The 15,298-nt window shown below is 44.8% G+C and overlaps 2 protein-coding genes across 4 annotated transcripts in view; both read left to right on the top strand.

Annotated features, from left to right (window-relative positions):
• The window catches only part of ddx46 (DEAD (Asp-Glu-Ala-Asp) box polypeptide 46), a 55,879-nt gene extending 53,293 nt beyond the window's left edge, over positions 1 to 2,586 (top strand). For both annotated transcript variants that reach the window (XM_079846758.1, XM_079846757.1), the window contains one exon: positions 2,361 to 2,586. In XM_079846758.1, the coding sequence (XP_079702884.1) occupies positions 2,361 to 2,408 (48 nt within the window). In that variant the 3' untranslated portion in view covers positions 2,409 to 2,586. The remainder of the gene's footprint in view (positions 1 to 2,360) is intronic.
• Positions 2,587 to 3,156: 570 nt separating this feature from the next.
• The window catches only part of cUnh5orf24 (chromosome Un C5orf24 homolog), a 32,462-nt gene continuing 20,320 nt past the window's right edge, over positions 3,157 to 15,298 (top strand). The window contains exons 1-2 of one of the 2 annotated variants that reach the window (XM_079847893.1): positions 3,157 to 3,548; positions 4,785 to 5,365. In XM_079847893.1, coding sequence (XP_079704019.1) covers positions 4,788 to 5,365 — 578 coding nt within the window. In that variant the 5' untranslated portion in view covers positions 3,157 to 3,548; positions 4,785 to 4,787. The remainder of the gene's footprint in view (positions 3,549 to 4,784; positions 5,366 to 15,298) is intronic. The other variant, XM_079847894.1, reaches the window with a different exon arrangement.

The raw sequence follows: 15,298 nt of genomic DNA, 5'->3' as shown, positions 1-15,298 counted from the left end.
TCTTCATACGCCACATCTGTACAGTAATATTAATAACTGAGGCTCTGCATACGCCACATCTGTACAGTAATATTAATAACTGAGGCTCTTCATACGCCACATCTGTACAGTAATATTAATAACTGAGGCTCTTCATACGCCACATCTGTACAGTAATATTAATAACTGAGGCTCTTCATACGCCACATCTGTACAGTAATATTAATAACTGAGGCTCTTCATACGCCACATCTGTACAGTAATATTAATAACTGAGGCTCTTCATACGCCACATCTGTACAGTAATATTAATAACTGAGGCTCTTCATACGCCACATCTGTACAGTAATATTAATAACTGAGGCTCTTCATACGCCACATCTGTACAGTAATATTAATAACTGAGGCTCTTCATACGCCACATCTGTACAGTAATATTAATAACTGAGGCTCTTCATACGCCACATCTGTACAGTAATATTAATAACTGAGGCTCTGCATACGCCACATCTGTACAGTAATATTAATAACTGAGGCTCTTCATACGCCACATCTGTACAGTAATATTAATAACTGAGGCTCTGCATACGCCACATCTGTACAGTAATATTAATAACTGAGGCTCTGCATACGCCACATCTGTACAGTAATATTAATAACTGAGGCTCTGCATACGCCACATCTGTACAGTAATATTAATAACTGAGGCTCTTCATACGCCACATCTGTACAGTAATATTAATAACTGAGGCTCTTCATACGCCACATCTGTACAGTAATATTAATAACTGAGGCTCTTCATACGCCACATCTGTACAGTAATAATAACTGAGGCTCTGCATACGCCACATCTGTACAGTAATATTAATAACTGAGGCTCTTCATACGCCACATCTGTACAGTAATATTAATAACTGAGGCTCTGCATACGCCACATCTGTACAGTAATATTAATAACTGAGGCTCTGCATACGCCACATCTGTACAGTAATATTAATAACTGAGGCTCTGCATACGCCACATCTGTACAGTAATATTAATAACTGAGGCTCTTCATACGCCACATCTGTACAGTAATATTAATAACTGAGGCTCTTCATACGCCACATCTGTACAGTAATATTAATAACTGAGGCTCTTCATACGCCACATCTGTACAGTAATATTAATAACTGAGGCTTTTCATACGCCACATCTGTACAGTAATATTAATAACTGAGGCTCTTCATACGCCACATCTGTACAGTAATATTAATAACTGAGGCTCTGCATACGCCACATCTGTACAGTAATATTAATAACTGAGGCTCTTCATACGCCACATCTGTACAGTAATATTAATAACTGAGGCTCTTCATACGCCACATCTGTACAGTAATATTAATAACTGAGGCTCTTCATACGCCACATCTGTACAGTAATATTAATAACTGAGGCTCTTCATACGCCACATCTGTACAGTAATATTAATAACTGAGGCTCTTCATACGCCACATCTGTACAGTAATATTAATAACTGAGGCTCTTCATACGCCACATCTGTACAGTAATATTAATAACTGAGGCTCTTCATACGCCACATCTGTACAGTAATATTAATAACTGAGGCTCTGCATACGCCACATCTGTACAGTAATATTAATAACTGAGGCTCTTCATACGCCACATCTGTACAGTAATATTAATAACTGAGGCTCTGCATACGCCACATCTGTACAGTAATATTAATAACTGAGGCTCTGCATACGCCACATCTGTACAGTAATATTAATAACTGAGGCTCTGCATACGCCACATCTGTACAGTAATATTAATAACTGAGGCTCTGCATACGCCACATCTGTACAGTAATATTAATAACTGAGGCTCTTCATACGCCACATCTGTACAGTAATATTAATAACTGAGGCTCTTCATACGCCACATCTGTACAGTAATATTAATAACTGAGGCTCTTCATACGCCACATCTGTACAGTAATATTAATAACTGAGGCTCTTCATACGCCACATCTGTACAGTAATATTAATAACTGAGGCTCTTCATACGCCACATCTGTACAGTAATATTAATAACTGAGGCTCTTCATACGCCACATCTGTACAGTAATATTAATAACTGAGGCTCTTCATACGCCACATCTGTACAGTAATATTAATAACTGAGGCTCTTCATACGCCACATCTGTACAGTAATATTAATAACTGAGGCTCTTCATACGCCACATCTGTACAGTAATATTAATAACTGAGGCTCTGCATACGCCACATCTGTACAGTAATATTAATAACTGAGGCTCTTCATACGCCACATCTGTACAGTAATATTAATAACTGAGCATGTGCATGTGTTCACTGACTGTACGTCTGTCTCTCTTCCAGCAAAACTCCTACCAGCCGACCAGCAAAGGCCGGTACAAGGTTCTGTAGAGCGGACCAGCGCCGGCTTTCTTATTCCCACAATGCTTTTGTTTCGTCAGCTGATCAAGCACTCTGGATCTCTGGAAGTTTTTACCCAGTGTTTGCATCGCTCACGTTGAATATTTTAGAAAACTCCCATGTAATTGTGAACTTAATTTGGAAATAAAGTGTTTTTTTTTCTTGTGTATTTCCTTGTTCCATTTCAGTTTGTTCTGTCAGGATTGCACTTTTCCATCTGTCGTTTGCAGAAAGAGAGAGAGTTATCTTTTAGATATGTTAGGGAGAGTTATCTATTAGATAAGATCACGATTCTAGGGTTAACCTCATGCATCTCTCCCAATACTGTCATGTGTTCGCAAAATTGAGTGTTGGGCGATAATAAGAAAACCACAAAAATTGACCATGTTTCAGAGAAAATAACTAGTTAGACTGAATACATGATTGTGTCAAATATAATCTCCAAAAGAAGCATTATTTACCATGATACTTTGCTATTGGCTGTGCATGTGAGTGACAGGTTATAGCCCCGCCCTCATCACAGAAGAGAAGCTGCAGGAGGAACTTATTCTGAGTCAACATAATTAACACAATAATGATGTGCACGGATTGATTGGTTGTCCAAGGATTGACACCTGTCAATCAAAACGAATGCTCTATTCAATGCTCGTAACAATGCTCGGTCCAGTAAGTCATGAGCGACTCTGATTGGTTGATCCCGATCAGCGTTGAGAAAAGGACCGTGTACCACGTGTCTCCCGTTCCTGTTCGAGCATCTGAATAATGACAGACTCTTATAAGCGCTGAAGTGAAAACACACAGCGAAGAGGTAAAACAGATTCAGCATTATTGATCTCCGTCGAGCAGAAGAGTTAAACTCGATGCAGCTCCATCCACTGCGCGAGCACTCAGCGCGCATGCGCGTGTTCCTTCTGATTTCTTAATATTTAATATCAATGGCTGACGCTCGTTTCTAAAGCATCTCTTAACATTAGGAAGGAAGCTTTGACACATTATCTGAACACCAAGGTGAACGTCAATCTCTTTGATTTTATTCGCTGGGCTTCGATCCTAATCAGTCAAAATTCACCCAAAATGGGACAGAAATGTCACATTTAACCCTTTCCGTTCCGCTGTCGACATTAAAGCGAGGTACAGTCATTCATCTCTTTACAAACAAATGATGTTTCTGTAAGTTTGCATGAACTGAAATTTGTATTTCATCAAATCAAATGTATCTTTGACTTTGTCACTGTTATTAGTAATGTAGAGGACAACAATGGAGGCTTTGTCATGTGTGCAGATAACAGCTGTGTGCATTTATAATGTAATATGTCACATTTAAAGCTATGCATGATCTGTCTTTATTAACTATTGTAAAACAGAAGCTATGCATTCATTCATTCACACACATATATGAAGATGTTTTGAGTTTTGTTGTAAAGAGTTTAAAGCAAACACTTGAAGACCCCATGAAATCAACATGAGAGTCAATGTCTGTGACCATTTAACCATTTACTTTAAGCAGACATGTATGCATTTACATCATGCATTTATATCAATGAGAAAAAAACAGACATATTATCAAATGTACCTTCTAGGAAAATAATTATAAAGGTCCGTTCACACCAAGAATGATAACGATAACAATACCTATTATTTTTCATAATCGTCCACACCACAACTATAACGACAACGGCACAGAATAATAATATCGTTGGAGTCACATTCAGAATAATTTTTCTTCCAGCTGATAAACGATCAAATCATTGACAGCCTATCAGAATCCATCATACTTTAAAGAGCTTGAGCATTTAAAGGGGACACATCATGAAAATCTGACTTTTTCTGATTTTTTTGCCTTAATCCAGTCCGGAACGAGGTTCTGGCTTCTGTCTGCCAACACAGAAAACATGAAGCTCTGAGGCTCATGTACAAACTCCGCCCTCTTCTGAACGGAGGCGGAGCTAAAGCTCATTTGCATTTAAAGGGACACACACACAAAAGGTGCAGGGGCATTTGACAAGCTATAATAAATGATCTGTGGGATTTTGAGCTGAAATCTCACAGACACATTCTAGGGACACCATAGATTTATATTACATCTGGTGAAAAGGGCCATAATATGTCACCTTTAAAGCGATAGACAACAAAACTGAGAATAAACAGAACAATATCATCTGTTAACGTTAAAGATCTTGCTGTGAATGGGCCTTAAGAAACAGTGACGACTCATCTCGCACTCTGTAAAGTTCTGTCCAATCAAATGAGAGGGTCCGTCCCACTCCTTATATACGCCCCCTAGCTTCCTGTTTCATGGAGTCTTTTTAGCCACACAAAATAAGACTCAAAGCCTCTGTCACACACATATGTCCCGTCTGTCAACAGAAGATGATGCGTCAGGTGTCCAGCAGCAGCGAATACTGCATCGACGGCCGGCCCTCATGTTTAGCGGAGGACGGGAGGCTCTCGCCGAGCCACTTTGATTTGTGCCCCACCAAGTTTTACCAGTCTTCCCCGCCTCAACGCTCTCGGCAGATGTGCTTCGCGTACCTGCCTCCGCCGCCGGTCCTCAAGTCCCCCTCGTGCCGCGAGGAGCCACGGCTGCCGCAGGGGCCCGCCGGACCTCAGGGAAACCACAGAAACGGGGACTCTAAAAAGAAGGGAGCGTCTGGGAGGTCTGGGAAACGCGGCCGGCCGGCGGGAACCACCAAATCCGCCGGTTACAGAACCAGCACGGGCAGACCGCTGGGCACCACTAAAGCCGCTGGGTTTAAGACCAGTCCGGGCCGGCCCCTGGGCACCACCAAGGCCGCGGGCTATAAGGTGAGTCCGGGCCGGCCGCCCGGCAGCATCAAGAGCCCGTCTCGGCTGGGTAAGCTAAGCTACGGTTCCTGCAGCGGAGCGGCGTTCCCCTACAGCATCATGCACAGACCCGACGCTACACTGAAGGAGGAAGCGGCTAAAGAGTAAAGTCAACCTTTCCTTCTTTACTGTAATGCATCCTCATCCCACACACAAACATTAATCGGTTCTGCCTTCTGTATTACGCAAAATGTAATAAGTAATAAGCCTAAAGAGAGTATCATAGCAGTATTCAGATCGCAGGAGTCTGTAGTGTGAGTATTGAGTGTCACAGTGCGATCCGCTGGTTAAGTCGTGATGTAAAGAATACTGTTTTCGGGTCCAAGCCTCGACTCGATTCAAGTGAGAATACTATCTCAAGCCCTGAGGCATTCCAGTAGCTAGATGATAACAGTGATGGGATGAACCATGTTTCTGAATGACAGATCCTAGTGATGACATGTAGATGGAGAAGAGAAGCGGTCCCAGCACTGAGCCCTGAGGCACTCCAGTAGCTAGATGATAGCAGTGATGGGATAAACCATGTTTCTGAATGACAGATCTAGTGATGACATGTAGATGGAGAAGAGAAGCGGTCCCAGCACTGAGCCCTGAGGCACTCCAGTAGCTAGATGATAACAGTGATGGGATAAACCATGTTTCTGAATGACAGATCTAGTAATGACATGTAGATGGAGAAGAGAAGTGGTCCCAGTACTGAGCCCTGAGGCACTCCAGTAGCTAGATGATAACAGTGATGGGATAAACCATGTTTCTGAATGACAGACACTAGTGATGACATGTAGATGGAGAAGAGAAGCGGACCCAGCACTGAGCCCTGAGGCACTCCAGTAGCTAGATGATAACAGTGATGGGGATAAACCATGTTTCTGAATGACAGACACTAGTGATGACATGTAGATGGAGAAGAGAAGCGGACCCAGCACTGAGCCCTGAGGCACTCCAGTAGCTAGATGATAGCAGTGATGGGATAAACCATGTTTCTGAATGACAGATCTAGTGATGACATGTAGATGGAGAAGAGAAGCGGTCCCAGCACTGAGCCCTGAGGCACTCCAGTAGCTAGATGATAACAGTGATGGGATAAACCATGTTTCTGAATGACAGATCTAGTAATGACATGTAGATGGAGAAGAGAAGTGGTCCCAGTACTGAGCCCTGATGCACTCCAGTAGCTAGATGATAACAGTGATGGGATAAACCATGTTTCTGAATGACAGACACTAGTGATGACATGTAGATGGAGAAGAGAAGCGGTCCCAGCACTGAGCCCTGAGGCACTCCAGTAGCTAGATGATAACAGTGATGGGATAAACCATGTTTCTGAATGACAGACACTAGTGATGACATGTAGATGGAGAAGAGAAGCGGTCCCAGCACTGAGCCCTGAGGCACTCCAGTAGCTAGATGATAACAGTGATGGGATAAACCATGTTTCTGAATGACAGATCTAGTAATGACATGTAGATGGAGAAGAGAAGTGGTCCCAGTACTGAGCCCTGAGGCACTCCAGTAGCTAGATGATAACAGTGATGGGATTAACCATGTTTCTGAATGACAGATCTAGTAATGACATGTAGATGGAGAAGAGAAGCGGACCCAGCACTGAGCCCCGAGGCACTCCAGTAGCTAGATGATAACAGTGATGGGAAAAACCATGTTTCTGAATGACAGATCTAGTAATGACATGTAGATGGAGAAGAGAAGTGGTCCCAGTACTGAGCCCTGAGGCACTCCAGTAGCTAGATGATAACAGTGATGGGGATAAACCATGTTTCTGAATGACAGACACTAGTGATGACATGTAGATGGAGAAGAGAAGCGGTCCCAGCACTGAGCCCTGAGGCACTCCAGTAGCTAGATGATAGCAGTGATGAGATGAACCATGTTTCTGAATAACAGATCCTAGTGATGACATGTAGATGGAGAAGAGAAGCGGACCCAGCACTGAGCCCCAAGGCACTCCAGTAGCTAGATGATAACAGTGATGGGAAAAACCATGTTTCTGAATGACAGACACTAGTGATGTCATGTAGATGGAGAAGAGAAGCGGTTCCAGCACTGAGCCCTGAGGCACTCCAGTAGCTAGATGATAACAGTGATGGGATAAACCATGTTTCTGAATGACAGACACTAGTGATGACATGTAGATGGAGAAGAGAAGCGGTCCCAGCACTGAGCCCTGAGGCACTCCAGTAGCTAGATGATAACAGTGATGGGAAAAACCATGTTTCTGAATGACAGATCCTAGTGATGACATGTAGATGGAGAAGAGAAGCGGTCCCAGCACTGAGCCCTGAGGCACTCCAGTAGCTAGATGATAACAGTGATGGGATAAACCATGTTTCTGAATGACAGATCTAGTGATGACATGTAGATGGAGAAGAGAAGCGGTCTCAGCACTGAGCCCTGAGGCACTCCAGTAGCTAGATGATAACAGTGATGGGATAAACCATGTTTCTGAATGACAGACACTAGTGATGACATGTAGATGGAGAAGAGAAGCGGTCCCAGCACTGAGCCCTGAGGCACTCCAGTAGCTAGATGATAACAGTGATGGGATAAACCATGTTTCTGAATGACAGACACTAGTGATGACATGTAGATGGAGAAGAGAAGCGGTCCCAGCACTGAGCCCTGAGGCACTCCAGTAGCTAGATGATAGCAGTGATGGGATAAACCATGTTTCTGAATGACAGATCTAGTGATGACATGTAGATGGAGAAGAGAAGCGGTCCCAGCACTGAGCCCTGAGGCACTCCAGTAGCTAGATGATAACAGTGATGGGATAAACCATGTTTCTGAATGACAGATCTAGTGATGACATGTAGATGGAGAAGAGAAGCGGTCCCAGCACTGAGCCCTGAGGCACTCCAGTAGCTAGATGATAACAGTGATGGGATAAACCATGTTTCTGAATGACAGATCCTAGTGATGACATGTAGATGGAGAAGAGAAGCGGTCCCAGCACTGAGCCCTGAGGCACTCCAGTAGCTAGATGATAACAGTGATGGGAAAAACCATGTTTCTGAATGACAGATCCTAGTGATGACATGTAGATGGAGAAGAGAAGCAGTCCCAGCACTGAGCCCTGAGGCACTCCAGTAGCTAGATGATAACAGTGATGCGATAAACCATGTTTCTGAATGACAGATCTAGTGATGACATGTAGATGGAGAAGAGAAGCGGTTCCAGCACTGAGCCCTGAGGCACTCCAGTAGCTAGATGATAACAGTGATGGGATAAACCGTGTTTCTGAATGACAGATACTAGTGATGACATGTAGATGGAGAAGAGAAGCGGTCCCAGCACTGAGCCCTGAGGCACTCCAGTAGCTAGATGATAACAGTGATGGGATAAACCATGTTTCTGAATGACAGATCTAGTGATGACATGTAGATGGAGAAGAGAAGCGGTCCCAGCACTGAGCCCTGAGGCACTCCAGTAGCTAGATGATAACAGTGATGGGATAAACCATGTTTCTGAATGACAGACACTAGTGATGACATGTAGATGGAGAAGAGAAGCGGTCCCAGCACTGAGCCCTGAGGCACTCCAGTAGCTAGATGATAACAGTGATGGGATAAACCATGTTTCTGAATGACAGATACTAGTGATGACATGTAGATGGAGAAGAGAAGCGGTCCCAGCACTGAGCCCTGAGGCACTCCAGTAGCTAGATGATAACAGTGATGGGATAAACCATGTTTCTGAATAACAGATCCTAGTGATGACATGTAGATGGAGAAGAGAAGCGGTCCCAGCACTGAGCCCTGAGGCACTCCATTAGCTAGATGATAACAGTGATGAGATGAACCATGTTTCTGAATAACAGACACTAGTGATGTCATGTAGATGTAGAAGAGAAGCGGTCCCAGCACTGAGCCCTGAGGCACTCCAGTAGCTGGATGATAACAGTGATGGGATAAACCATGTTTCTGAATGACAGACACTAGTGATGACATGTAGATGGAGAAGAGAAGCGGTCCCAGCACTGAGCCCTGAGGCACTCCAGTAGCTAGATGATAGCAGTGATGAGATGAACCATGTTTCTGAATAACAGATCCTAGTGATGACATGTAGATGGAGAAGAGAAGCGGACCCAGCACTGAGCCCTGAGGCACTCCAGTAGCTAGATGATAACAGTGATGGGGATAAACCATGTTTCTGAATGACAGACACTAGTGATGACATGTAGATGGAGAAGAGAAGCGGACCCAGCACTGAGCCCTGAGGCACTCCAGTAGCTAGATGATAACAGTGATGGGGATAAACCATGTTTCTGAATGACAGACACTAGTGATGACATGTAGATGGAGAAGAGAAGCGGACCCAGCACTGAGCCCTGAGGCACTCCAGTAGCTAGATGATAACAGTGATGGGGATAAACCATGTTTCTGAATGACAGACACTAGTGATGACATGTAGATGGAGAAGAGAAGCGGTCCCAGCACTGAGCCCCGAGGCACTCCGGTAGCTAGATGATAACAGTGATGGGGATAAACCATGTTTCTGAATGACAGACACTAGTGATGACATGTAGATGGAGAAGAGAAGCGGTCCCAGCACTGAGCCCCGAGGCACTCCGGTAGCTAGATGATAACAGTGATGGGGATAAACCATGTTTCTGAATGACAGACACTAGTGATGACATGTAGATGGAGAAGAGAAGCGGTCCCAGCACTGAGCCCCGAGGCACTCCGGTAGCTAGATGATAACAGTGATGGGGATAAACCATGTTTCTGAATGACAGATCTAGTAATGACATGTAGATGGAGAAGAGAAGCGGACCCAGCACTGAGCCCCGAGGCACTCCAGTAGCTAGATGATAACAGTGATGGGAAAAACCATGTTTCTGAATGACAGATCCTAGTGATGACATGTAGATGGAGAAGAGAAGCGGTCCCAGCACTGAGCCCTGAGGCACTCCAGTAGCTAGATGATAACAGTGATGGGATAAACCATGTTTCTGAATGACAGACACTAGTGATGACATGTAGATGGAGAAGAGAAGCGGTCCCAGCACTGAGCCCTGAGGCACTCCAGTAGCTAGATGATAACAGTGATGGGATAAACCATGTTTCTGAATGACAGACACTAGTGATGACATGTAGATGGAGAAGAGAAGCGGTCCCAGCACTGAGCCCTGAGGCACTCCAGTAGCTAGATGATAACAGTGATGGGAAAAACCATGTTTCTGAATGACAGATCCTAGTGATGACATGTAGATGGAGAAGAGAAGCGGTCCCAGCACTGAGCCCTGAGGCACTCCAGTAGCTAGATGATAACAGTGATGCGATAAACCATGTTTCTGAATGACAGATCTAGTGATGACATGTAGATGGAGAAGAGAAGCGGTTCCAGCACTGAGCCCTGAGGCACTCCAGTAGCTAGATGATAACAGTGATGGGATAAACCATGTTTCTGAATGACAGATACTAGTGATGACATGTAGATGGAGAAGAGAAGCGGTCCCAGCACTGAGCCCTGAGGCACTCCAGTAGCTAGATGATAACAGTGATGGGATAAACCATGTTTCTGAATGACAGATACTAGTGATGACATGTAGATGGAGAAGAGAAGCGGTCCCAGCACTGAGCCCTGAGGCACTCCAGTAGCTAGATGATAACAGTGATGGGATAAACCATGTTTCTGAATAACAGATCCTAGTGATGACATGTAGATGGAGAAGAGAAGCGGTCCCAGCACTGAGCCCTGAGGCACTCCATTAGCTAGATGATAACAGTGATGAGATGAACCATGTTTCTGAATAACAGACACTAGTGATGTCATGTAGATGTAGAAGAGAAGCGGTCCCAGCACTGAGCCCTGAGGCACTCCAGTAGCTGGATGATAACAGTGATGGGATAAACCATGTTTCTGAATGACAGATACTAGTGATGACATGTAGATGGAGAAGAGAAGCGGTCCCAGCACTGAGCCCTGAGGCACTCCAGTAGCTAGATGATAACAGTGATGGGATAAACCATGTTTCTGAATAACAGATCCTAGTGATGACATGTAGATGGAGAAGAGAAGCGGTCCCAGCACTGAGCCCTGAGGCACTCCAGTAGCTAGATGATAACAGTGATGAGATGAACCATGTTTCTGAATAACAGACACTAGTGATGTCATGTAGATGCAGAAGAGAAGCGGTCCCAGCACTGAGCCCTGAGGCACTCCAGTAGCTGGATGATAACAGTGATGGGATAAACCATGTTTCTGAATGACAGATACTAGTGATGACATGTAGATGGAGAAGAGAAGCGGTCCCAGCACTGAGCCCTGAGGCACTCCAGTAGCTAGATGATAACAGTGATGGGATAAACCATGTTTCTGAATGACAGATACTAGTGATGACATGTAGATGGAGAAGAGAAGCGGCCCCAGCACTGAGCCCTGAGGCACTCCAGTAGCTAGATGATAACAGTGATGGGATAAACCATGTTTCTGAATGACAGACACTAGTGATGACATGTAGATGGAGAAGAGAAGCGGTTCCAGCACTGAGCCCTGAGGCACTCCAGTAGCTAGATGATAACAGTGATGGGATAAACCATGTTTCTGAATGACAGATCCTAGTGATGACATGTAGATGGAGAAGAGAAGCGGTCCCAGCACTGAGCCCTGAGGCACTCCAGTAGCTAGATGATAACAGTGATGGGGATAAACCATGTTTCTGAATGACAGACACTAGTGATGACATGTAGATGGAGAAGAGAAGCGGTTCCAGCACTGAGCCCTGAGGCACTCCAGTAGCTAGATGATAACAGTGATGGGATAAACCATGTTTCTGAATGACAGATCCTAGTGATGACATGTAGATGGAGAAGAGAAGCGGTCCCAGCACTGAGCCCCGAGGCACTCCAGTAGCTAGATGATAACAGTGATGGGATAAACCATGTTTCTGAATGACAGACACTAGTGATGTCATGTAGATGTAGAAGAGAAGCGGTCCCAGCACTGAGCCCTGAGGCACTCCAGTAGCTAGATGATAACAGTGATGGGATAAACCATGTTTCTGAATGACAGACACTAGTGATGACATGTAGATGGAGAAGAGAAGCGGTCCCAGCACTGAGCCCTGAGGCACTCCAGTAGCTAGATGATAACAGTGATGGGATAAACCATGTTTCTGAATGACAGATACTAGTGATGACATGTAGATGGAGAAGAGAAGCGGTCCCAGCACTGAGCCCTGAGGCACTCCAGTAGCTAGATGATAACAGTGATGGGATAAACCATGTTTCTGAATGACAGATACTAGTGATGACATGTAGATGGAGAAGAGAAGCGGCCCCAGCACTGAGCCCTGAGGCACTCCAGTAGCTAGATGATAACAGTGATGGGATAAACCATGTTTCTGAATGACAGACACTAGTGATGACATGTAGATGGAGAAGAGAAGCGGTCCCAGCACTGAGCCCTGAGGCACTCCAGTAGCTAGATGATAACAGTGATGGGGATAAACCATGTTTCTGAATGAAAGACACTAGTGATGACATGTAGATGGAGAAGAGAAGTGGTTCCAGCACTGAGCCCTGAGGCACTCCAGTAGCTAGATGATAACAGTGATGGGATAAACCATGTTTCTGAATGACAGATCCTAGTGATGACATGTAGATGGAGAAGAGAAGCGGTCCCAGCACTGAGCCCCGAGGCACTCCAGTAGCTAGATGATAACAGTGATGGGATAAACCATGTTTCTGAATGACAGACACTAGTGATGTCATGTAGATGTAGAAGAGAAGCGGTCCCAGCACTGAGCCCTGAGGCACTCCAGTAGCTAGATGATAACAGTGATGGGATAAACCATGTTTCTGAATGACAGACACTAGTGATGACATGTAGATGGAGAAGAGAAGCGGTTCCAGCACTGAGCCCCGAGGCACTCCAGTAGCTAGATGATAACAGTGATGGGATAAACCATGTTTCTGAATGACAGATCTAGTGATGACATGTAGATGGAGAAGAGAAGCGGTCCCAGCACTGAGCCCTGAGGCACTCCAGTAGCTAGATGATAACAGTGATGGGGATAAACCATGTTTCTGAATGACAGACACTAGTGATGACATGTAGATGGAGAAGAGAAGCGGTTCCAGCACTGAGCCCTGAGGCACTCCAGTAGCTAGATGATAACAGTGATGGGGATAAACCATGTTTCTGAATGACAGATCCTAGTGATGACATGTAGATGGAGAAGAGAAGCAGTCCCAGCACTGAGCCCTGAGGCACTCCAGTAGCTAGATGATAACAGTGATGGGATAAACCATGTTTCTGAATGACAGACACTAGTGATGTCATGTAGATGTAGAAGAGAAGCGGTCCCAGCACTGAGCCCTGAGGTACTCCAGTAGCTAGATGATAACAGTGATGGGATAAACCATGTTTCTGAATGACAGACACTAGTGATGACATGTAGATGGAGAAGAGAAGCGGTTCCAGCACTGAGCCCTGAGGCACTCCAGTAGCTAGATGATAGCAGTGATGGGATAAACCATGTTTCTGAATGACAGACACTAGTGATGACATGTAGATGGAGAAGAGAAGCGGTTCCAGCACTGAGCCCTGAGGCACTCCAGTAGCTAGATGATAACAGTGATGGGGATAAACCATGTTTCTGAATGACAGACACTAGTGATGACATGTAGATGGAGAAGAGAAGCGGTTCCAGCACTGAGCCCTGAGGCACTCCAGTAGCTAGATGATAACAGTGATGGGGATAAACCATGTTTCTGAATGACAGACACTAGTGATGACATGTAGATGGAGAAGAGAAGCGGTCCCAGCACTGAGCCCTGAGGCACTCCAGTAGCTAGATGATAACAGTGATGAGATAAACCATGTTTATGAATGACAGATCTAGTGATGACATGTAGATGGAGAAGAGAAGCGGTCCCAGCACTGAGCCCTGAGGCACTCCAGTAGCTAGATGATAACAGTGATGGGATAAACCATGTTTCTGAATGACAGATCTAGTGATGACATGTAGATGGAGAAGAGAAGCGGTCCCTGCACTGAGCCCTGAGGCACTCCAGTAGTTAGATGATAACAGTGATGGGATAAACCATGTTTCTGAATGACAGATCTAGTAATGACATGTAGATGGAGAAGAGAAGTGGTCCCAGTACTGAACCCTGAGGCACTCCAGTAGCTAGATGATAACAGTGATGGGATAAACCATGTTTCTGAATAACAGATCCTAGTGATGACATGTAGATGGAGAAGAGAAGCGGTCCCAGCACTGAGCCCTGAGGCACTCCAGTAGCTAGATGATAACAGTGATGGGATAAACCATGTTTCTGAATCACAGATCTAGTGATGACATGTAGATGGAGAAGAGAAGCGGTCCCAGCACTGAGACCTGAGGCACTCCAGTAGCTAGATGATAACAGTGATGGGATAAACCATGTTTCTGAATGACAGACACTAGTGATGACATGTAGATGGAGAAGAGAAGCGGTCCCAGCACTGAGCCCTGAGGCACTCCAGTAGCTAGATGATAACAGTGATGGGATAAACCATGTTTCTGAATGACAGATACTAGTGATGACATGTAGATGGAGAAGAGAAGCGGTCCCAGCACTGAGCCCTGAGGCACTCCAGTAGCTAGATGATAACAGTGATGGGATAAACCATGTTTCTGAATGACAGACACTAGTGATGACATGTAGATGGAGAAGAGAAGCGGTTCCAGCACTGAGCCCTGAGGCACTCCAGTAGCTAGATGATAGCAGTGATGGGATAAACCATGTTTCTGAATGACAGACACTAGTGATGACATGTAGATGGAGAAGAGAAGCGGTTCCAGCACTGAGCCCTGAGGCACTCCAGTAGCTAGATGATAACAGTGATGGGGATAAACCATGTTTCTGAATGACAGACACTAGTGATGACATGTAGATGGAGAAGAGAAGCGGTCCCAGCACTGAGCCCTGAGGCACTCCAGTAGCTAGATGATAACAGTGATGAGATAAACCATGTTTATGAATGACAGATCTAGTGATGACATGTAGATGGAGAAGAGAAGCGGTCCC

The sequence above is a fragment of the Squalius cephalus genome (assembly GCF_949319135.1).
Source record: "Squalius cephalus genome assembly, chromosome: 17".
Classification (NCBI taxonomy): Eukaryota; Metazoa; Chordata; class Actinopteri; order Cypriniformes; family Leuciscidae; genus Squalius; species Squalius cephalus.
Note: the sequence above shows the minus strand (reverse complement) of the source record. Positions and strands in the feature narration are given on the sequence as shown.